The 25,167-nt window shown below is 41.4% G+C and overlaps 1 protein-coding gene across 2 annotated transcripts in view; it reads left to right on the top strand.

Moving 5' to 3' along the window:
• GLIS1 (GLIS family zinc finger 1) overlaps nt 1–25,167 on the top strand; it is a 177,875-nt gene that overhangs the window by 78,696 nt on the left and 74,012 nt on the right. For both annotated transcript variants that reach the window (XM_063166137.1, XM_063166135.1), the window contains exons 2-3: nt 3,612–3,810; nt 9,696–10,797. In XM_063166137.1, the coding sequence (XP_063022207.1) occupies nt 3,612–3,810; nt 9,696–10,797 (1,301 nt within the window). The remainder of the gene's footprint in view (nt 1–3,611; nt 3,811–9,695; nt 10,798–25,167) is intronic.

Below are 25,167 nucleotides of genomic sequence, written 5' to 3'. Positions count from 1 at the left end.
CTACTGTTAACCACTTGAGGGAAGGCAAAGAGCAACAAAAGAGACTCAGAGTGCAGGACTTTCCCCTGTGAAGGAGTGAAAAGCCCAAATGTCTAGAGGTTTGTTGTGTATGAGATGGTGCAAATGACTGTGAAGAAACTGGCCAAGAGAAAATCTTGAGCATTCCTTCTTTTTGGATCTGGAAGTCCTTGTTTAGGATGTCTTGTTTTCAGATCTAACTGAAAATACCTGGATAAATACTGCAAAACCTGAAAATACTTGGGTAAAGTCTGCTAAGGCTGTAATGGCATCTGTAGCTAATCACTCCAGCCACTTCTAAAATGTTTTTCCTACTCTTGTGTCTATAATAGAAAAATTTAGACCCCAAACTCATATCCCTGCTAATAGTGGTTCACTGAAACAAAGGAGAAGCCATGTTTTTTCCACAAGGCATAGAAAATCTGTCTCCACAGTCACACAGTTGGGCCTGCCTTGTAAGGGGTGTAAGAACAACTATCTACTTCCCATCCTTTGCTTTCTTTTCCTTTGCTACTTTTCTGCCCCTAAGGCTTGGGGTCATAGGATTAAGACAATTCCTCCCATTCACCATAGAGAATGGCATGACAAGCATAAAAAACTTCAGCAAAGTGTTGATTTTGTTGTTATTGTTGAAAATGTCAAAAATGGCCTATTTCATGAATCACTTTGAAGATTCTGTGTTTTGAAGCACTCAGTTTGTTCATTAGAGCTTTCAGTGAGCAGCACAGTGCTGTGCATCTCTGCATGGGCCTGAATTACTGACTGTGCAGGAGGTGTGGCAGCCACCCCAAACATTCAGGGCTGTGGATTATTCAGGATTCATCACATGGAATGACCTGCTGAGTGTGGGTATGGCACCTTCTCTCCCATGGCTTTGCTGTGTTGGCAGCTTTTGAGTTAACAATTCCCTCTCAGTGGAGGGATGTGGTGGCCTCTTCCATCACGGATGATTTTCACTTGTTTGAGAAAATCTGGTGCTGTTTGGTCTTTCACTCGTCTCACGTGACTCATCCAGCTGCCAGTAACGGCGTTCCATTTCTCAGTGTTGTCGTGGTACATTTTGGACACCACATCCAAACAAAACCAAGAATGGCCGCTTTTTTTTTTTTTTTTTTTTTTTTTTTTTTTTTTTTTTTTTTTTTAAACAAGAAGTAATTAAAGAGAATAAGCAGTAAGAAAAAAAAAGGCAAATGACCTAGTTTGGTCTTTGCCGCAAAACCCACAACCCTCTGGGGATATCTAGTATGTTAGGCAAATATTTCAAATCTGTCTCTATTTCGAATGTGAGTCATTTCAATTAGACATCTTTCAGTTATTTGTTCATTGGTCTTAATTAGGTAAACTCCAAAGCACTGCAGCATGCGTTTATTGTTGAATAATTACTCTTTTGGTAAGTTTTCTTGCTCTTATCTTCTTAGCCTTAATAGCTGATTTTGTCAGTAAGGGTGAAGCTGTCCTGAATGTAAACAAGGTGTTCCCTAGGGAAGAAAAAGAGTTATTGCCCTTTAGTAGGGGTGTTTTAAATGTTGATCTCATTGTTGGACAGACAGGTTTGGCTTTGTGTAAGGAAATGCTCTGTTTTGTTCTTGGAGAATTTGCCCCTAACAAGAAATGTAGGGCTGACCCTACAGGTCCTGACCAGTGTGAGCTGTCCTTCCCGAGGTGTGTAGCCTCATCACAGTCCATGGGATCAATTGTCGCACGACTTAATCTGGCATAAATCAAGAAAAAACTCCCCCAAAGTCAGTTACCCCAAAATGAAAGAAGCAAGGTACCCAAAATTGAACTAACTTGATTACTCATATGGAAGGAATTGCCTGATTGCAGCCTTTGCACACTACTGTATCAACTCCTTCCGTTCCCTTGTGAACACTTAAATGTGAAGATATAAATCAAAACTGCAGGACACAAAAAGACAAAAGTTACCTTGATGGATTCCACTTCCACGAGATCCTTCTGGAAACCATTCTGCTTTTATTAGATTTACTCTCTGTAAATTAGGATTAGTTTTTTATATGGATTTATGGAATGGCTATGGTATAGTGCAAGCAGGGTGAACCCTCTGGTCGAAGGCAAGGGAGTGTGTGCTCTTTTCATCTGTTACTGGTAAGTTACAGAATGTAGGTTAAAGGCCCCTTGATACCAGTGAAAGAAGAGATCTGGTTCCAGACGTGGAAAGTGCTTAAATCTTATGTGTGCCAGCCAGTGATATTAATATTGTATAGAACAGCCAGTTGTCAAAGGGCCAGATTCTGTTCTCAGTTAAAGTGGTGTAAAGTGGATTTTTTCCCTTTTTTTCAGAGGTAATGAATTTGCTTTCACATGTGCTTGGACACTTGAACACTTGGGTTGTCTGTGTTTGGAGATAATCTCACTGCTCTTTTTTTAGTTGCTTTGGGGGAAAAAGCCCGTGAGCTGCTGGTGTTGTTCTTGTCCATCGTTGTTCCAGCTCACATGTGGTGAGCACATTTCAGAGGCTTTGGTGCAAGTGCAACTGCACTCAGGGCACTGTTGTGCAAGAAATTTTTAGCTCTTACTAATTAATCTGTAAGGTGCTTTGTGAAGGCAAATGGATTGGCTGAAACACAGAATTTCATGGATTTAGCATAAGTGTTCTGTTCCTTTGCAGGGAGCGAATGTGTTCTTTGATTTGACAGCTACAAGAGAAGATAATTATTTTTGACAGCACAGGGATAGTGTTCATGTTATTCTAGGAAATCTCTGTCTTCACACAAACAGGTATCAGTGTGTGCTGCAGTTGGTATTGCTGAGCTTTGGTGGAAGCTTCAAGTTTCTGTGTTTTGATAATATGATAAAATTGGTAAAGTACATATTTAGAAAGCCCTAATGAATTTCAGACTTGTGTCATTTGGGGAATGAAAGAAAGTGTTTTATTACAAGTCCAGTATAAATCTTAAACACTTAAAAAAGGATCCTACAGTATTTTGGAAGGAAGATACATCTTGACTGTATTCCAGGTAATTCTGCTGTTGGAAAGAGAGGAACTGTGAATTGGGTATTGTAATATGATTGATTTACCATCTTCTCTTGGTGGTGTGGCCTTTAAAAACTTATTCACAGTATTCAACAGTGTATTTAGATACCCTTCACATGTGATTCGTCTATCCCAGTTAACAGTCCTGATAAGGTAGGTATTGACCCTGAAGTGAGTTAAATTATGGCGCGATAAAGCCAGAAGAGGAATGGAATAAAGCCTCATGGAGCTGTAGACTCCAGAGGATATAGTGATAATTTATGTCATGGTTACAAGTAAGGCAGAGCTGATAGTTAGAAAGACCCACTACAAGCTGAAAGGCATCCAAAGTGATCTTAAACACCTCAGTCGAAACCCACTGAATACAACTGACTGTTCAGGCCAGAAGATGCTTCAATTCTGTACAACGAGAAATAAACAACCCCACATCCAAATTCCTTGGCAATTAATTTTTGTTTCCTTGTGAAACCTTTCATTGCCACTGCCTTGTTGTAAAACCAAGAATTTTCCAAGCCAATCCAAAATGAGTTTACAAAGTTGTCAGTGGAGAGAGTTCTTAGTCAAAGCCTTATCTCTTTTTTGCTTATTTTTTTGACAGTGAACGGTGGCTACAGTCACTGCAGTTTGATCTCTGAGAAGAAGAGCATGATGGACATGGAGGTGACGGGTGGCTCGGTGCCCGTGTGCAGGCAGGGTCTGTTCCTGCACGCGGGGAACTCCCTGGTGCGGGACCACGCGCTGTCCCGGGAGCGGCTGCTGCACGTGGGCCAGCTCAACCTGGCGCACTCGGATCTCAGGTACCGCTCCACGTTTCGCCACCTCGAGCCCTCGGCTCCGTCCCAACGCCACGGTGCCACCAGATTACTGCCTGGGAGGCAGGGGTGGCACTTACACCCAGCCCAGTGTCCCCCACACGGTGATTTGGAATGCCACCATCAAACCTACAGGAAGCCAGTGCCGCTTCTATTTCTACTTCTAATGAAGTATTTGCAGAGTTCCCATACAGCCACATCCTTTGGTTTTGCTTTTAAGGCCATAATGTGAAAATTTGGTCTCTGGTTTTCATATATACACTGTAGTTGGATATGCTATGAACAGAATCTCTATTTAAACATTTGCTATAAATTAATTATATGAAAACACAGAACTCCATTATTTTTTGTTGTTGTTATAAATTTAACATTACCAGATTTTAAACAAGTACCCCAAACAGACATCCATTGTGAATAGAAACCTGCTACAAATTAAAATCTATCCATCTATTTTAATTATGCTGCTTTTGGGCAGTGTATATAATAGGAGTAATCTTGACCTTTTTGAAGAGCTGTAGAAAAGAGAAGCCTCAATAAAGTTGCAGCCTTTATCTTAGGTACTTGGAATATTTGGCACTCTGTGGATGGACCTATCAGGCTCTGAAATTTCCATATTCACAGCGAGGGGAAATATGGCCTACAGCTTGGTCTTGAAAATCTGACTGTTCCTGATTTTATTATACGTATTCATGCCTTGTTTCCCCTTTTCAATTTACTGGTGGGTTAAGAACATCTGTGTTTTCAGGAGAAAGAGGCACGGTAATGTGGCAAGCAAGTGGAAAGGCTTTTTTTCATGTTTGTTTGCTTGTTTGTTTGAAAAGGATAAATAATATCCATGCCACAACAAAATAATCCACTATTGCCACATGGATTTGTAGATGCCTTTGCATCTGGATGTAAATCTGCTCCCTCCTGGTTTCTTTATGGCTCACTGTGGGACTGGCAGTTATCAACCTTTTTTTTTTTTTTCATTCTGTCAGTGAGGACAATTATGAAACAAAGATAATTAAGGCAGGAGCAAACAAAAGCAGGAAGAGAATACTCTGCTTAGATCTTTTTGAACCTTTTTGTAAATTTTATAATGAGGAAATGACAGATACCTTCATACCTGGCATCACAGTACCCATCCTCAGAAATATGAACCCCTTCCAGCCTCCGTTTGGAAGAGAATTCCCAGAACAACATAAAGGATTGTTGACTGCATAACATGAGAAAGTAGCAGGTGGTAGGCCTGATTCCCTCCCTCTGCTTTGTGGCATGGTCTAAAGCCTTAAGACTCTGCTGCCTCTCAGTTTGGAAGTGTTTGGAGAATATCCTGAAGGACATTACAGGTTGTTTTGTATCCCACTGGTCATGCTCTGCTTGTATGTCCACCTGGCTAACAGTGCATTTGTGTTAATGGGATTTGCAAGTTGAAGCCAGTGCCCAGCTCTGCTCTGTGGTCCTCACAGACACAGTGTCTCCTTATAACACAGTGCTTTTCATGAGACACATGGCACAGGGCCAAAGCCTTGGTGTTTGAGAGAAGGTGGACAGCATTTCAGACCATTTCTTTTCATGTTGTTTGGATGTTGAAGATTATGGACAAGCAAGAGGAAAGCAGGTCCTTCCCTGAAGAACTGAAAAGAGGAGAATGAGTGACTCAGAAGTGACTGAGCTGGGAGTGATGCCCAGGAGAGGAGTGAAGTCAGTGGGAGCCAAGGGTGCTCTGTGCCTCCCCAGATCTCAGCCTTCATCAGAAAATGGATGAGAGAAGTAGGGCTGCAATTGTCAGATATTGGAGCACATGGACATCAGGACAAACTCTCTTTGCTTGTTCTGGCCAGCTCTAATGATCAGCAGAGAGATAAAGGGAGACATAAATTCAAACAACATCTCTGGGTAGAACTTTGAACCACTTTGCATTTCTAGGTTATGGAACATCCAAGGAAAAGCCAAACAAACCAGGGAGCACTTCCCCTAGCAATCAAAAATCTTATTTTAGAGTTTGCAGTTTTGATTGTCTTTGTCCTTTTATCACTTCAGTGCACTGAGACTTGTTATCTCCTTCAGCTTCTCCCTGAAATTGTTTTCCCTCGGAAACTGTATTCTAGGGATGACTGCCTTAGTCCAAGAATCATGATCCCTCTTCTTCTGGCCCCTTTTCCCCACTCAGTTAATAACTTTTAAGCTGTGCAGCATAATTGCTGCTACATTCTATCTGTGAATGCAATGTGTGTGGGACTGGAAAAGTCCCAATACCTTCCTCACCACAACTGGAGGCAGCGCACAGCTAACATTGGCCTTTTGTCAAATAATCCATTATCAGCTCCGGCAAACCCGCCCACACTGCGCTCAGTATGTAAAACCCAGGGAAGGCATCAGAGCACTCGGATAGTGTTGCACAGGGTCCCTGGATGTGCAGCACAACAATCCCCTCCAGCTCCTTAAAACTGTCAGTTATCACCGGGTGCACATTTCCAGTGGCAGTGGAAGGCATGTATGTTTTGTAAATAATCCGGAGATTTCAGATACAGTCATCTTTTCCTCTGAGGGCAGTTGGGAACTGCAGTGCTTCTGGCATGGTGCTACTGGCCTCGTGCTCTGGCTCCAATTACCACGTAAGGGAGTCTCTTAGGAAACACTGCCTCAGTATCCTCTGAGAGGCTGCTGTTACTCTTCAAAGGCCTCACACTCAGCTTGCATGAGCTTAAGAGGCAGTTCTGTTCCCTCAGACTGCCCATCCCTGGTGCGTGGACGCTCCCTCTGAAGGGAGGTTTGTGGGGTATATTCTTCTGCTGACCCCACTCTCTTTCCAGGGTTGCTTATGTGGAAGCCCCTGCAGAGCTGCTCATGATGATCCGTGTGTCCATGGTGCTCCTTGCACTGCCCTGCTCTCCTCTGTCCCTCTCATCTTGCCTGTTTATTTCATATGCATTTATGTCTATATCTGTCCAGAGATTGTGAAATCCTTACAGCCAGCACGGCCTGTGGGTACCAGACCTGGAGTCTGCTCCACGGCTGTAAGAGCACGGTGCCAGGGGCAAAGAGTCAATGGGTATAAGGAGAGCCCCCCTGCAAGCTGGCTGCCAGACACCTTGTGTCACTCCTGCATTGGTTTTGCTTCTGTTCCCCTTCTCCCTTGAAACCCCACAGGACAGGGAGAAATGAGCAGGGCTTTCCCTAGAATAGTGATGTCTGAGTTCTGCCAGGAATACAGGAACTTTGTATTAATGCGCCTTGACGTCAGGTACCCCAACACTGAAACACCAGGAAATTGAAGAAATGTCAGATTTCTCCCAGCAGAGTTAAGTAATATGGGATGTATAATGTATGTAAATTACAGTGCTACAGAGAAAACTGCAGATCCTGGAGAGGACTTGGTTTTGATCTCCGCAAGCAGCCTGTGCTTATTATTTTGTAGTCAGAGAATGGATAAGACTCATCTGTGGCAGTGGGAAGAATGACTTTAGTGCCCTCATCTCATTTGCTTTTGAAGTAACGCATTCCAGCTTGCCTTGTGGTTCAGAACTCTCTTCTGTGTGTCACAGAATCTGCACTGCAATATCATATCAATACAGTCTTGACTCTGAGTAAGATCTTCTGCTGGAAAGGTTCCTGAGGATTTTGGAAACCTAGTTTTTCTCAAGACAGGGATGTTTGTGTCCATCCTGCAGGTACTCTGCACTGACTCCAGCTTAATCAAAAACCAAACTTCTCTCATGGATTTCTGGCAAGATGGGAGCTTTACATAAAGCTTAATAATACAACACCAATTATCACAGGCTGAAATGTAAGGCTTGGGTTAGCTTTATATGATGTAGGAAATGTGTTGAGTTTACTTTAGCCTGAGGCTTTGGGACCACAAAACTGTGATACAAACTGAATTATTTAGGAGAGTTTTTGTACAGCAGAAACCAAGTAATAGGAAATGCTGTGCCTGGCATGGCGTGCTGTAAAGCCTTTCTCAGAATGAGTTTAAAACACCAATCTTTCACTGAGCAAACAGAGCAGGGTTTCCCAAACATATGCAATAAAAGTATACTTATGCCACATATTTTACAGACATATGGTTCTGTAAATGTTAAAAAATAATGTATGAATGCTGTTTGGTTTGGTTTTTGAAAATATAAATTTGCCATCTGCAGAAACAGGTGCTTTACGTTTATCCAGAGACCAACTGTGCAAACCTAAAGGGAGAAATTACGAACAGTGCTTTATGGAAACCTCTAAAATTTTTTAATGTACTGTTTTAAACTTTCTGGTGGAAAACAAATTATCTGATTGTTCTGTATCAGTGAATGCTGGGGAATTTTACATCTCTCATGATCTTAAAGGGTTTTTTTACATTAAGCCCTATTGGAACTTAGAAACCTGTCAGTAGTGAATGCAGTATTCCCAGTTGTGTGCCTCATACAGGTACCAGTTTTTGACAACCTTAATTTCATGGGAAGGAAGTATTTTTGAAGCTTCTGATTGTTGTTATTTTTTCCATCCCTTTTTGGTTTTTTTGAGGGCTATTACCAAGGAAATTTTAGAAGTTATCCCAGCTTCCCATCTTAATATTAGTGATGGATTAATGGAAATAATAGTGATAAAATAATCTAAAGTGTAAAATAAATGCAATTTATTCAGCAGATTCATAGTTTAGTGTATAAATGTCCAAAATACTTTCAAGTACATGTGTTTCGTGCTTTAAAATGTGTCAGACCTGTCTTAGCTGTGGTGTCACACACAGGCTGCCAAATGGCTGGATTTTCTTCAGCTTTTGTGGTGCTAGCATCATAAAGGCATAAAATTCATTTAAGTGGAACATGTCAGCTTAAGAGCCACGGGGCACTCCTCTGGAGGGTTTATTAGCTCAGGCACAGCTTTCCTGCACACAGATGTACTGTTTCCTCTCCTTGGTCTGGCACGATGAAGCCATAGGTTAAACCCTCCCATGCTTTGGGGATATGTAAGGAACACCCTCTGCTCCTAAGAAAAAGCACACAGTTGGATCATCCACAGTAAATGTTTATAGCTGAGATAAAATGTTTTATTTTAAGCCATAAACCAGTTGCTAACTGCTTGGAAGAAAATGTTAGGAGCAAATGTTTCTTAATGCAGTGCTTTTCTGAAAAGTCTTTTGTGGAGTTCCTCAAGGATCTGCTTCTTCAATGAATGGATTCAACACACATGAAAAATGATGAAAAATCACTTCTGCAAAACAGAACTGTGATTTACAATCCCATGCACTCTTTATTATGAAAAATGGAGATGAGAGTACATAGGCTGCCATTTTAAATTTACTGGCTGTGAACTTTTTATTCTGTGGAAGTAAATGCTCAGCAGATCTCTCATTGATTTTGGAATGCTGCTTGAAAGCAAGCAATTCTTCTGCTGTATTCCTTTTTTCCTCAGTGATCTGGCTCCTTTTTTAAGTTAGCAAAGGAAAGCATGTCTCTAACATGTAAGCAAAGCTCAGCTAGCCTTTTTTGTGTCAACAAAAATGCCAAGGCATTTCCCCAGTGTGCTCTGAGTAAAATGGCAGTATTTTAATAATTCAGAAATGCCCAAAGTTCTCAAAGTTCATTCTCAGCTATTGTTTTGCCCAATCTATTATGCATTGAAAGTCTCAATTGTGATTGATGAGCTGCCTGTAGCAGTGAAGATTCTCTGTTCCATGTGTAACCTAGTGTGTCAGATTAATCCTATGTAAAGTGATGCTGTCTTTACACAGGTTGGAGAGGAAGCACTGCAGATTTTTTTGGTGTAATTGCTGCATTAGACAGGCAACATCAGCAGAGAGCAAGTGCTTCCGTTCTGCAGGGCTTAACAAGTGTTATGTCTTGTACAAAAATCATAAACCCTGTGGTGGTTAGTGATGCTTAACGAAAACTGTATTGCAGGTCACCCAGGTTTCAAGACTCAGTAGATTCTGCTGCTCCATGCCTGAATGGAAGTCACCCGGCTCAGCACATTAAACAAGAATGCCCCAGTGATTATAAGGTTCTGTCTGAGGCTTCCACACATAGGAGGATTACAGAGGGGATGGAGCTGAGAGCCTCCAGTAGTCTGCACCCTGAACTAGACCTAATGAATAATAGCTTTACAAATTCACTTTCATCCTACTTGTTTAATAATGAACACAACTCCTCCCTGGGTCCTTTGTCGCTTGGCACCCCTCAGCACTCGGCCAGGCTACAGACAAGCAACCTGAAGAAGAGATGCATCTCTGTTGTGCCGTCTTCAGCCGAAGGAATCGATATTACAGCGATCATCCGCACGTCGCAGACGTCACTGGTCACCTGTGTGAATGGACTGCGAGCTAACTCAGCTGGCATTTCCTCTCATCCTGTGGAGATCAGTCATCACAGTGCTCAAAAATCCTCTCAGCCCCAGTCTTGCTCTCAGCCTGGAAACCCTTGCAGTATTCCCTCCCCTCCAGCATGTCTTGTACCTCTTTCCACTGAGTGTGACAGAGGTGACTGTGAGCAGATACAAATGCAGCAAGTCGAGGAGAATGGCAGCCTCAGCCTTATGATGAATGGCACGAGCCTTCCTCCCCAGAGCTCCTCGCACGGCACCCAGAAGGTGAGTTTCTTAAAACAAGAACCGGCTGACGATTATTCCTCCACTGCTGATCTCTTCCGCCATCACCAGGGGCTGCCTCCCCCGTACCACCTCCACCAGCAGCTCAGCCAGAGCCCAGGCACGCTGCCTCACCTCAGCACCTCCGTGTCTCCCAAGTCCCTGCAGCCCAGCGACGGCGATGAGCAGGACCTCGGCAGTGGCAGGCAGGTGTGCCAGTGGATTGACTGCAGTGCCACGTACGACCAACAAGACGAGCTGGTCAGACACATAGAAAAGACTCACATTGACCAGAGGAAAGGAGAGGACTTCACTTGCTTCTGGGCAGGCTGTGTCCGCCGCTACAAACCCTTCAATGCTCGTTACAAACTGCTGATTCATATGAGGGTTCACTCTGGAGAAAAACCAAACAAGTGCATGGTAAGTCTGGATTATATTTGTTTGAATAGAAACATAACTGCTCTTCTCTCTTTCTTGCTCTCTCTTCGATCTTATTCCAGTGTAATTGTTGTGCTTTCCTGTAACTTAGTCTGTAGCAGGCTAAAGGGGAATTGGAGAAAACCTTAATCTAGAAGGAAATGATTGAGTAAAAAATACTGTAGTTCTTGGAAAAGGGATTCGGTTTCCTTATATGAGAGCTTAACTTTTAATACAGTGCTTTGTTTTTTTAATATTCATTAAACCACTAATAAAGTGATGATCAAAGCACGCAGCCGTCACTTAACGTAAAACAAAGTCACTGAGCCTCGGGTGACATTTTTAATCAAGAAACATAAAACACATCTAATGAAATTCTTCTCATTCCTTGAGCTGAACAATAACCCATAGAGTTGTAAGTGCAAAAACTTCAAATGTAGTTTAGACAAAAGAAAGAAACTTTTTAAGGATTTTAAATAGTTAAAAGACTAAAAAGAATATATTTAATTACATTTTCAAAGGTTGTTAGGGGTTTTTTTAATTTGCGAAACAGAGCTTTAAAAATAAGTAAAAACCATTGTTCTCTTCTGATCAAGAAGATGTAAACAACAGCAGTGTTCCAAAAAGAGGATCTTGGGAATAACACCATCTCTGCATCTGCCCACCATGATGACAATATGGCCAAACTAAAATAAAAGTTAATGACTTCCATTAAGCTTTCCACATGTTTGAAACAACAATGATACAAGACCCTGACTGAAACAGATGAAGCAAAACAAGTTTGACATAAGCTTCCAAATAGGGCCATGAATTTTGGAAATTCTCATTTGTAACACCCACACGTGTGTGCACGCATGCACACGCACAAAAAAGTGCAGACAAAGGGAATGGTTATGGCAGCAGGTTGGGGTTCCTGATAGGCAGAATTTTCAGCTATATGTCTATTTTATTGTTTTGATCAGAGCATGATGCAGTGGAAAATGCTTGTAAGGATGTTAGATCATGACAAACTTTTCCATGGTAAGCTGTAGCTTTCTATGGAGGAATAGGAAAGAATGTTTGTAGAAAAAGCTTTCAGGCCTGTGATGGTTATGGAAGGGAGAAGGAAGAAAACAAAAGTATTCAAAATGTGTTGCAGAGAAGAATTTTCTCTGTAAGTGATTGTCCTGGTTATCTTTTTACTTCCATTGCATAAATGAAAAGCGTTATCTTAATGTCCCACACAGTTTAGTGGGTATTCCCTAAGATAATACTGGAAACAGTGCACATATTTAGAGAATACCATTAAATTGTCCAAGATAATATGGAAACACTCTAAGCCTTATGTGTTTCTTTTTGCTTTGAAAGCAAGAACTGAGTGGTTTTATTCCAGAAGTAGCTCAATGACATTTTCTAAATGTACAAATGAATTAAACTTCCCCTGAATAGATCTCTTTTATTTATCAGTTATCAAAGGATAATGCAAGTTTGCTTCTTTCCAAACAAAAGCGTAGGTAAGTAAATTGAAAGCATACTTAAAACATGAAGCCCTGATTAGTTTCCTGTGGTGCTGAAATATCAGTAGACTCTGTGGATAAGGGAACTTGTCTCTTTTCCTGAAAAATGCATATTTAACAGGTATTGTATGGCAGATTTCTAATGTTACATTCCCATTATTACAGAAAACTTGGTAAACCAGAGAAATGCTGTAATATCTTAGTAAATGCTAAAAATGTCATACTTTCAATTAATTTCATCTGTAGTAAAGTGCCAGCTTTTGATAACACATCAGGGTTTTGTGAATAGGTTGGAAAAACCTCTGCATCTGATATTGCAGACAGCCTTTATGTCATATTTATATAGTCTTGGCATGTAAGCATATAGAGATCTCTTTTACTGGAGCAGATATTGTAGTTGTTCCCATACATGGAACAGCCCAGTCAGGACTGGGAGCTCCACATTGCTCAACTTGGAGTTAACCCTTCTCTTCCCACAGCAAGAGGCATCATCCACTGTCAGCAGAGGTATTGTGTGTTAAACCTTGCAGTCTGTAATTCTGCAGGGAGGGAAGTGGATCCAAGAGAATACACAGAAACCGTCTCTTCTTTGCAAATTTAGTTTTCTGCCCTGAAAACAGCTTGATCTAGCAGGGGCAGGGTCCAAAGCTACAGCACAGCTCCTTGAAGTTGTTAATATCAAGTGGGGATTATTTGCCCAGTGAGTTCCATTCCGTGTGAAACAGAGGTTGCTGTGCAGTGTTGCGTTGTGCAGTGATGTCATGTCATTTTAAACGATGGCTTTTCTTTTGATGTGGTAATAATTGTGCTGTTATTCCTGCAAATTAAGAAGGCAGTTCTTTCTCTGTCTATAGAGGTCTGAGATTTTGTTTTGTTTTTTTCTGTAGCTCTGTTAAAGTAACTTTGGATCTCTTGTGTTTGTAGTGGAGATTTTCTTTTGCTGTTCACAATTACCCATTGTACTTTCTTTTAAAGCCCTCAGTTTCTCTCTTGCCTGCAAGATTACTGCCTGACTAGGTATTGAACTGCTCAGGGGAAGCTAACAGTGAACAGCACCCCGCTCTCATACATAAAAGTACTTTTCCATGTAAAATTATTAATTTCTTATGACAGGCTTTGCTACTATGTACTGTAATAGACAAAGGAATTTTGGAATTCAAGCTACTTGAGAACAGGAAATACATGAGACATTTTGATTGAAAAGTAAATGGTTCGCTAAAACTGCAGTTAATCCTTTTATTATCTTTCCAACAGCAGTTTCCACAATACTTTCATGAGGTAAGCTTCCTTCAGTCCAACTGTAACACTCTCATCGTTGCAGCTGGTTTGAATTTAGCGAGCCTGCTTCTTTCTTTACTACAGACAGGCGACAGGCAAAACAGGATCTGCTGTGGAGCACTGCTGATGTTTTGGGTCCATATTCTGCTCACTCTGTTCCATTGCCAGAGCTGGTACTATGAGTGTTCTGTTTTCACGTTCTGTTAAATATTCTCATTAAGGGGTGCCTTCTCGTCATTGTGTCCTTCAGTTTGGTTTTTCCTTGGGCTCTGCAAGTAGTCTAAAGGAAACTACCTAATCTCTTTGCAATATCCTGTTATGTTTCATACTTAACTCATGTTATTTTAGTTTTATTAAATTTGGGGTTCATCTGCATTATAATCAAAAATATATCCAACAAAAATAATGATGCAATGCCTTTAAGACTTTAACTTCTGAAGATTAATTTCATGCTTTTTTAGATTTGATGTCCCAGACAATTGGAATTTTGATTGTCTGAGACAGCAAAAATTAGCAAGCTTAAATGGTTTTTATTTTAAAAAAAGGAAGAGAAAAAGTTTCTCATAGCTGCATCTTTTGCTGCCTTTCACAGTTCTTCGAATACTTTGGTGAGTAGAAGCATGCTGATCTCCAGATATTGCATCCTTGGTTTAAGCCTCTGCTTGCAAATGTAAAAACAGAGCTGCTCATTTAGTTGTCTGGAATTGTTTGATTTGGACAAATCTGTGCTTGGCTTATTAGTTTACCCTCTTGTACTCTTGTGGCTTCATAATGAGTAGAAAATATGTTCCCATCACTGCCTTCATATGTGCTCAGGGGCCTCCCCAGACAGGATCGAGGTAAATTATTTATCTTCATGTAATTTCTACAGGTGTAATTAGTGTTCATAGAAATTTGCTATCATAATGTATGTGACATCCATGAAGGGAGCTGAACAGGGATAATATTTACGGTTAATGTCTTTAGTTTTTGTATTTCAGAGAAACAAATGCCTCCTCTGTTTGTTTTAGACCTGTTCTCTGTGTTTGCCTAGAGAGTTAAGACTTTGAAGCAGAATCTTTTTTTCACGTGTATATTCAACATACTCAGTCTGGGAGGAATCTGAATGGAGTGGTTTGGGTGCTGTATTGTACACAGTGAAATTCAGCACCTGTGCTGTTTGTAGTCAGTTCTTTTGAATCCCTCAGGCTGAGACACCACAGGTACTGCATTAAACATGGGGAAATTGAGACAGAGAAGATAAGTAACTTGCCTCAGGGCATCTTTAGGCAATTCCAGCATTCCAGGGCAGATCTTGTGTTCCAATCACCATTTCACACAAACTAACAATTTGCAATTTACTGGTGAAACAGATTTTTGCACAGATTGCACAAAAGATTGCGCTCTGGCTGAACTTCCTGTTAAGTTTTCTCCGCACGTCTCTGACGCAGGTGGTTTGACATGATGTGAGTGTGTGAGAGCTTTCATCAGAAGGCTTGGCTGCATCTGTAACACTTCATGGGCAGCGACCTGCTTATTGGGAATACAGGAGAATGCCTGTGGAGCAGATTAGTGTTATTGCTTCTGTTTCTGAGGAAACCAGCGTGGCATCTCTGTTGTCAGTAGATGGCGAGTCTGATGCCGTCTGCAGTCCATGGGGAGTGTGTGTCCAGCAATGCAGGGTGGGAATTGAGATCTCTACAGGGCTGCAGCTACAGAGGAGTCTCAGGGACAGCCCTGCATCTGTGGGGAAAATGGGTCTGCATGCAGCAGCTTATCCGCTTGTGAGTTACTTCACCTAAACAATGAGTTTCCATGCCTGACTCGAGGGAATGTTGTGGAAGTCTGGAAAGTGTTTTCAGCTTTTGGAGTGGAGGGTGTCATGCACTGATGCCAAAGGAGTGCTCTAAAAGAACAACAATAATATTGGGCTCACTTTCTTTCCTTTGAAGTCAGTAGTAGGAAACATCCATTCTATCAAAGCTGCCTCAGCAGAGATCTCTCTTTTTATTAGGTCTCTGATGGCATTTCCCGATACTGTCAAGGAATATCAGCATTCAAAACACTCTGATTAGAGGAGTAGACAGCAATTCAGTGGTTTTGTGGAAACACAGTGTTTGTTTGTTTACAAAGCCCACTGCAGATTCCAGGGCAGCACAAATAGGTTTAAGCGTGCCCCAGCACTGGAGGGCAGGCCAACAACAGGCTTTAGGCTTGGCTCTCTCAGCTCATGCCCAGCCAGCTGCTGAATTTGAACTGGTGTCTGCCTACAGGAAAGCTCCACACTAACAGGTCTTGCAGAGCAAAAGCAGCAGAAATTACTGTGCCCAGATTCCATTGTGAATGAGATTGTGCCGTGTTCCAGTGCAGCAGGACAGAACTGCAAATGACTACAGTGCAATGGCCCCACACTGCCCTTGGGGGCTGGGGACCTTGCCTTGAGCTGGGCTGCAGAGCGGGGAGCTGCCAGGGTTTTCCTGAAAGATTATCAGCCTCCCAGTTTGGTCCTGGGATTGTTGGGCTTCTGTGATGTGCATCTCCTTTATCAGGCTGATATAAAAATGATAGAGGATGCTGGACCTGGTGGGATTGTGCTCTGAGCAAGCTGGACTGGCTGCCTTCTCTCTTGCTTTCCAGCAGTCTGATACCGGTTAGGTCTGGCTGACATACTGCCAGGGTTCTTTTTGCGTAAATCTAAATAAATTAAAATGAATTAAAATGCCAGAATCCAGAATGGCTTTCAAGTTCACTTGTCTGCCTTAAAAATGTTATACAGAACGCTGAAGAGATCTGAGAAATGGAATATGGTAGTTTGAGGTATAGCATGAAACTTTTATGGAGGAGCTTTCAGATACATTTTTAATCCTATGAGAATGTTTACTTCCACAAGGTTTAATTTCATTTTACCTGATACATTATTAAGTAATTTGGGACCTGTTTAAAACACACTAATCCTGAAGATTCCCTGATGCATTTGTGCAGATCTGGTGACTGTGTAGGTACTGCTGTTCAGTGTGTTAAATAAGAAACAAAGTGGGGTATTAGCAGTACTATCACCACAGCACTGTGGGCACTCCCCCCGTGAAACTCCCTGCCATAGGATATAGTAATTAATTGCCACTGTTATGGTTCTCACAGTGTTGGATAATTTCCACTAACAATACTTGGTATCTGCTGAAGGTAAGGTGATAGGCAGATAGTGGTTTAGGGAACAGATAGCCTTGTGACAAAAGCATGGGTATGCATTTCCATCCTCCATGATAGAAATTTTGTTAGGTATTTCACCAATTTTTTCAAACCAGCAGTAGGATCACAGTAGAGCTTTAAGAAAAAAACATTAGTGAATCTGGGTCACCTTCATTTTGGAAAAGAAGTGATGGGGGACAGTGAACAGGACTAGAGGATTTTGTTACTATTGACATTTTACAGACAATGTGCTATTTTGGAAATGTTTCAGTATTTCAACCCATCATTTTTTTACTTTCTGTTTCAGCATGAATAAAGTTTAAACAAAGACACTTCTTTTTGTTGTTGTTTAAAAGCTTTTCCCATTTGATTTATTCAGTGTTTTTATTTTGTTAGCAGAGTCCCCCAAACAATTATATTTCAGCTCATCCTGGACTGATTTATCTTCTCTTCATTCTTCAGTGTTCTGATTTGGCTACTGAAATACATATTTTTCACCACAATTCCAACTGTGACCTGATTTGAGTACAAGGAAAATGATCAGTTTGCCTGCAAAGCCACAAATATTTGTCAGAATACTAAACACTGAGCTTTTGACAAATACCTGACAGTGCTCTGATTGAAAGAGAACATCTCAAGTAGGGAACAGTTTTGTACTAGAAGTGTCTCTCCCCAGGGACTGGCACTGGCACCCTTGTGGCACACAGGATGGGCACTTGTACCAGAGCTCCTCCACACCAAACAAAGTCATTCATGTGCTTTGTCAAATAATATGGGCTGAAGTATGACCAGCTTAGAAAAGTGAAATTTATTAGTTGTGACCTGCCATGTCTGGCTGCCAGACAGATTTCTGGGAATGTCTCCCAGATCTCTTTTGGAAGATTTCTTCTAGGCTCCTTTCCCTTCCCTTTCCCCAGTTTGCATACAAAAATGACATCTCGATACCATGTTTTTATCTTTATCTTCTTGTCCCACAGGACTCAGCAAGTAGTGATTCTTTCTCATATTAAGACACTCACAATTATTTCCAGCTCTGCTGTGGCCTGGTTTTGCATGTAGATTTATTCAAACCCCAGTCTCAGCACAGACCTATAAACCTCTCATGAGGCATCACCTTTTGAAGATATCTTGCAAACAGCCTCCTAACTCCCAATTCATTCCAGCTGCACCACAAGATCACTTTCTTTGCCATGCAGATCAATGGATTTTATCAAATAATCACATCTGAAGAGCAAAAAGGGAGAAAGGCTTTTCAGCCTCTAAGCCCTGCATTTGCTATAACTCAGGATTTCTGTAGCTCACCATTTCCCATGCAGCAAAAGTGCGACAAGGTTTCTTTTTCACTGTCTCCCCTGCCTTGGAGTGAATCATCCATGGGTTTCACTGTTTAAATCTGCTCAGTAGTAAAGATAAGTGATACACCCTCAACTAGTCAGATGCATTCTCCACTCTAGTAATAAGTTTTACAGAGCAGGAAATGTAATTGTGAAATACCTGTTTGCTGTAGGAATACCTTAATACATCTCAAGAGTACCTCAGAGATGTGTTGAACAGTTGTGTCATAAAACCATAATTGTGGAGGATCCAGCATCATTATGGGTGGCTGATTTGTCTCCAGAAGATCTGAGAAAGCAGGGTGCATTCAGTGATATGAATAATATTTACAAGCAATGAGAGAAGAATTTTCTTTTTACCTCTTGAAATTTAATTTATAAAAAACAACTTGCATGCAAATATTATTAATCCTGTCATTTGGGTGACAGCTTGGCTGCTTGGTGCAGAACTTGTAAGTTCTAAAATTTTAAAGAAAGTATTTGTGTTTGTGTTCTTCAGGTTAAGTGCTTGGCTTTATTTTATTCCTTTGTATGTGTTCTGTGGGGATTATTAAAAGTGGTAGGAATTGTTCAGAACTCTCAGTGATTTAGCCTCTCTGAACAGTGATTAACCTCAGGAAGGAAAAATAGTTTGTATCACATGGCAGAAGGCTTGGTCAATTAAAAAGCCATAAAATTAAATATTGTTTAAAACCTGTGCCAACGATATACTTAATAATATTTCTTATTAGGCCAATACGTTTTAATGCTCGCTATTAGTGAAACCTGTGTCATTTAATAAAAATGTTAATCTGCATTTGTAGGCAGCAGAGAGGCTGTATAGTGTAGTCTCAGGGGAGAAAGAGGAATTTAGTGCACATTAAAAACTTTATACAGTCATTCATGCAGTTTTATCTCAGTTCTCAATGTGATGCATTTGTTTGTTACTTTGGGGCAAACCAGCAGCAGTTGGCCTTTAATATCAGATGAGAAATGAAAAGCCTTCATTGCACAGTGCAGGGTCACATTCTGAAACCTTCACTGGCTCATTTAGCAACTAGTCCAGAGGGCTTGGTAAAAAACCAATGTCAGGTTAAGCTAAATATATCAAAATGTGACCTGCTGGCATCTGACAGCTCAGTCTGAGCTATTTCCAAAAGCAGGCCTGGTTTTGGGTAGGTTGGTTTTGGAGGTGCCCTGCTCTGCACCTCTGAAGGTGAAATCCTCTTCCTCTCAGACCAGGAACGGAGTTGCTGAAATGTCATGAACACTTTGGGATATTGTCACCTTGGATCTCCTTTTCCTTACAAGTACAATGAAATAAATTTCTTTGGAGCACAGTGAGGGTGAATAATCACAGTGAGATACCGAGGCCAATAACTTAATGTGCCCATAATGCTATTTTACATCTCTAATCATTCCTTCTGCTGAGAATCTCAAAGCTCTTTCAGGCTTTTGCCTGCCAACAGCATTTCCTGTGTGATGAAAACTCTTGTGCCCAAGTTCTGGATACAGTTGAATTAAGACAAATTACTCTGCTGCTTTCTCTCCCTGTTTAAACTGGTGTCATTGTAAAGAACATATGAAATGTCTGGTGGAAAAGGCAAGGAAAAGATATCCTCCTTCCCAGAGTATTTTCTCTTTCATGTATTTTGTAAAGTTGGTATAAGACTGTGCACCTTTGCTGACCAGAAAGACCCTTTTACTTCAGAACATTATTCTCATGAGTAGAGGTGTGCAAGACAGTGGTTTTATTCAGCTGTATTGTGGCTTTCAGACAAAATATCACCATTGTAGAGAATTCAATGCCCTGTGTTCTGTCTTACACCTGTATTTGCTGTATTTGGGTAAATCAGAAATGGCTGCATTTCAAATAGCTGTGCATTTAATCACAGACATTTGTCAGTGCCTGACTTTTCTATTTACATCCCTGGCTGATTGTGGAGTCAAGGAACAATAGGAGTTTTATTTCAAAGTCTGCTGTAGCTGTCTATATCGGTGTCTTCCCTCCATCTCCTTCTTTTATTGTTGTGTACAGATAACATATGTGTGAAGAGATCCTCTGCTCAGGTACAGTGGAGCTGCAGTGTTAAATAATTGATCTTGATCTGTCTTTTGAAACTGCATCCAAGGCATTTAAAAGTGGGAAATGGAAAAAGCATGTTCTCATAATCCAGCTCAGTAAAGTTTGCACAACTGCTCTTTGTTTCATCATGCCTACAATAAATCTTTCATTTTTGCCAGTTGAGAATGCCTACTAAATCTGCAAATGATTACTTCCCTGAATTGTGTTGGGATTCTTGCAATACATTTTTCTTACATGGGTAATGATAAAATAAGAGTCCATCAAAAAATATTTTATTGCCTGGCGGAGAGCCTTTTATGAAATGGTTTTGATTCAAGGAGATTCTTCCAAGTGTTTTAGAACCGTTGCTTACAACTTCCCTTTAACCCTTGCATGGAGGGCTGCCAGGCCCTGGGAATGTCAGGATCAGGGTCAGTCAATCAGCAGCTGGTGGAATGCAGGACCTGGGTATCAGTTTAACCTGCAGCCCTCGGCCCAGAGCGCGAGCGCCTGCTTGTAAAGGGATTGTGTTACCCCGAGATTAGAGAGCTGATGGATGTCAGACTGCTGGGAACCTTGTAAAGCTAATCTGCTGTATCCATGTTGATATGATTGCACCCTGCTTCAGCGAGAGAGTGAGGGAGATGCTGTATTACAGAAAGGAAAGCACAAGGCAGAATTGGTGGGGCCATCTGGGTCACTGAGCCCAGGCACTGCTTTACAGTAATCCTTCAGTACACACAGAGGCACAGAGCACCTTTCTGTCCCTGCTTTCAGGAAAGGTGTATTGTCAACATTGTGGCTTGTAAGTCAGGACCTTTCAGTCATGTGAAACAAATCCTGCCCTTTTTCCCCTTGATTTCAGATTGGGTACAACTATGTTTGTCTGCCTGTGCCCAGGAGCCACCAGCTGTAGGAATTACCCTGCTTTCCTTACAAAGAGACACAGTCTCAACCTGGCTCCCTGCAGACCTTGAGCAAACTGTCTCTACATAAAACAAGGCCCAGGGGGATGTTCCTGGCATGGTGCAAGCCATGATGCCTGAGAACACATTCAAGTACTGCAGGGAGAGGGGATCTGGCAAGAGACAGATACCTTGTGGTACTTGCTTGCACTCACAAAACAGCAGTAGACCTGACCACATCTATTGCTTGATGTGTTTGCCCACTTGCCTCCATGTAATAAACTGTCCCCTCAGAAAAGACATGGGAGATCAGGAAAAAAGCAGATTGTGTGAAAATACTTTTAAGTATCACAGTTACTTGCAGGGTTTTATCTTCCTGCATATCCTCAAATGTAATGACATTTTTAATTGCATGGTCGTGGTGATCTCAGAGTTCCCTGTTTACAGTACTTTGGTCCAGCTGAACTTTTTTAGGTCATGCTTTGTCTTCTAGGCCAAGCAGTGAAAAGCTGACAACACCCAGGAACCAGACATGCATCAGATGAACAGGGCACACCAGCTTAGTCAGAGTAATTATTTTAGCCAGGTAGGTTATAAATAACATGTTTTACATTTCAGACTGGCAAACCTCCTCCTGCATACACCTTGCTTCTGAGCTGAAGTGACAGAGTTGTCTCAGTTAACCACTGACTATTTCTGTTCAGGTTTTGAAAGGAGGCACTCAGGAATACTTTCAGGTGTGAAGAGACTTTGCTGAATTTGGAGAGAGGTATTGGAGGTAACAGTGAACACGACAGAAAGGCTGGGTGTGGGATTCTGCATCATCCCTACTCACAGATGGATAGTGAAAAGCAGCAAATTTAGGACTTTTTGAAGGAAAGGCTTTTTAACACTGAGCAAAGTTAAATGGATCAGAATGGAAGGAACCTTTTTGAAGCTTGGGTCTTCTCAGGGGTCTGTGATACCCCCAGCCTTCCTCAGTACCTCTCAGGCAACTTGTAGCCAGGCCACTAGAATGACAGCACGTTTAAAACATGAATATTTGTAACTGCATTACTTCATTTCTAGTGCTGTAAAAATACCATTCGCATAATGGGGTAATGGCCTGCAAGTTCTCATGATTTCAACTGTTTTGGAGTTACAGGAGTTCTGTTCCTTTATGGCAAGCATCCATTTTTCATTTTAACATCTTTGGCACTTGCCTAAAGGATGGGAAATTAAAAAATGATTAAGGGGACAGAGAGACTGTCTTTTAAGGAAAGATGAAAGGAATTAAACTGAGGCTGGGGTGGGGAGAAAAGAAAAGGGAGGGATTGTTTAGGAAAGAATAGAAAACAAGTAGAGTGATCGGGCAAAAGCAGGCAAAGGAGAATTTAATTTTTCACTGAAGGTTTCCCAAAGAGGAGGTCTCTTTTAGAGTGGCATAATTTCGTAGTGGAAATAGAAGATGCCCAACTGTATGAGTAACATAAGCTGTCTTACAAAATTGAAAAATAATTTGTAGGGAATAATTTTGAAAGCAAAATTACATCACATTTCTGCCACTCTCTGAACACAGATTATTGCATTACTAGGTATAAGAGAAGGAAATGCATTAGCAGGCACAGGGATACAGTTTAAGCCTTCAGATGCCTGCACTCTGAATGTATTATTTGTGTATTTTTGTCCTGCTGATGTTTCTGTGAGGTAGCTGAGGATGGTCCCCATGCAGACCACTGGGTGCTCAGCATTTCTGCAGTTGGGGACCCCTCTGTCCTGCCAGGCCAGACTCTCAGACCTTCTCACAAACAAAAAAGTGCTTGCAGTTCACAGTGGCAGGTGTGAAGTGAGGGATGACTGGCTATAGAGTCCATTTGCCAAGAAAGATACCTTTTGTTTTGCTTTGCCTTTACCAGGTTTGACCTTTAAAGGACAAAAAGTTTCTTCTCACCATGAAGCAAAGCCTCACTATTGATTCCAGTGAAAACTAACACACCTTATGGAGTTTTGTGCCAGAAACGCTGAGCCATGACACATGGGTGCTTTATTTCTGCTGTGAAACAGGGCAGAGAGACACTGTTGGGCACAGCAGCAGCTTCACCTGCAGCTTCCTGATCCAACTCACTCAAAATCCAGGCAGTGAAGCTCAAGTGCTGGATCCAGCTTGTTTGGTGTGCAGTGGTGGGTGTCCCACAGCCCCAGGGCCAGGTCTGTGTTCGGATGGGGAAGGGAGCTCTGGGCACAGGCAGATGATGGTAAGCAAAACACGGGGAGAGGGACAGAAGTCAGATCCTTTGCAGACATCTCTGCTGAATCTGTATCTGGGCCTATGTTGGTCAATTTTTTGCTCTTTGTTTGCACCAGCCATTTTGAATGAGTTGTTCCCTTTAGCAGCTTAAAGCTCTGCCATGGAGAATTTATGTAATGGTAGGTACCATGACATAAATTTTTATAGGTAGACAGGAGGGTGCAAGCTTAGAAGTTGAGTATTTCAGCTTGTCAGATATAGCTTCTGATACGTGTCAATTGTTTTGTGAAAATTGGGTTTGGAACACATCTCTGAATGGCAAGAGAAATAAATGGGTATCGTAGTCATACCAGAGACTTTCAATTTTGATTGTTTATAGCAACGCTGACAGAAACTAACACTATACACAAAACTGGTTTTGAAACTGCCCTTTTTTCAGAGTTAATGACCCACAGGCTAATGGAAATTTGCCAGTTTTTACCAGCTGGGATCTGGCCTGATTTTGCTGGGAAATAAAAGTGCAAGGCAGAGAAACCATTTGGATTTCTCAAACTCTGTGATGGTTCTCTTCTCTCATTATAAAACCTTCACTTTTTTTCTATGTTGTGCTTATAATTGACGTGTGCTTAGCAGAAATGCTGGCTTTGCCCAAGGACAGCATACCCTGCTCACCCAAGAATTCCTTTTGACAACTGCATTTAGATCCACTGCTGTGCAAACCCAAACCCAGCCCAGGCACTGTGAAAGGAGTTGCATTAAATCATGGCTTTGAGAATCCACTGTCACAGCTCAGCTGCTCTGGCTCCATCCAGTAGAGGGTAGTCATTTGATGCATTTTATGATCTGCTCCTCCATTTATTGCACTCAGGGCTTTCCCAGGTATTACCTGGGGACTTCTCACACCATACGCACGGCTGGTTTGGTTCCCATAATTAACCCAGGAAAGGCAGACTCTGTACCTGAGTGCATTTCTTTGTGAAGTCAACAAAAGAGGGAGAGTAAGCCATTTGTACTAATTGTATATATAAAAAATAATCCCTAAAGGCAAGACTGTATAAGGTGCATTATGTTCAGGCAAGTGTGGGATCATTAGTGTCATTCATGATAATTTGATTTACTCCCATGGCTTCCAAACAATACATGGCTCGTAGCCTCATGAATTGGTGTGAGTTAAGAATTGCATGGCAGCCCTTCATTTTTAGAAGGAAAGCTCTTAGGTCTTACTATGATGAAGGCTCTTTTGTTGTAAAGTTTTCTTTACTAAGATAGATGTTACTTCAGTTCACACTAAACAAATTGACTCTGGAGTTTTCAGTCTCGGTTTGCCAGAGACAAATTGTGAAAGCATCTAATTGTAGCCTAAACAAAACCATATTTTCCTTAAAAACATGGCAGTGTGTCATTCTAAATCTGCGGTGCTTTGCGCAGGAACCCATTTCAAGCAACAAAAAAAAAAAAACCACAAAAAAACCCCCCCCCAAAAAAAAACCCTGGGCAAAATAGCCACCTTAGACAAAACACCTTAGACTGTCAAACCTGGATATTAAATTGAGTGGTTTTGGTTGCAGGGCTGCACTGAAACTGTTTCGTTGTTTCAACTCTGTCCCTCCATGCAGTCAAAGACACTGGTGTATACTTAAGAAAATGGTAAATATGGAATGCTGGCAAATATAGCTTAAAAGAAGTTATGAGTAAACAACAATATCTAGACTGTCAAATTTCTAGGAGTTACTGCAGCCAATTTGCACTTAGATAATGAAGGATGAAGAACTCTGAGCTTTTAAATCCCCATTTCTAGTTCTTCACAACATTTATCAGTGTACAGTGGCTTTATTCATGACCTGAGTCTGGTTCTGATAAATTTTGAGAACTGTTTCATAATGTTATTGTAGAAATTATGGATGTGTCATTTTGGCCATCAAGT

Source organism: Melospiza melodia, chromosome 11 (assembly GCF_035770615.1).
Source record: "Melospiza melodia melodia isolate bMelMel2 chromosome 11, bMelMel2.pri, whole genome shotgun sequence".
NCBI lineage: Eukaryota > Metazoa > Chordata > Aves > Passeriformes > Passerellidae > Melospiza > Melospiza melodia.
This window is presented reverse-complemented; position numbering and strand designations above follow the sequence as displayed.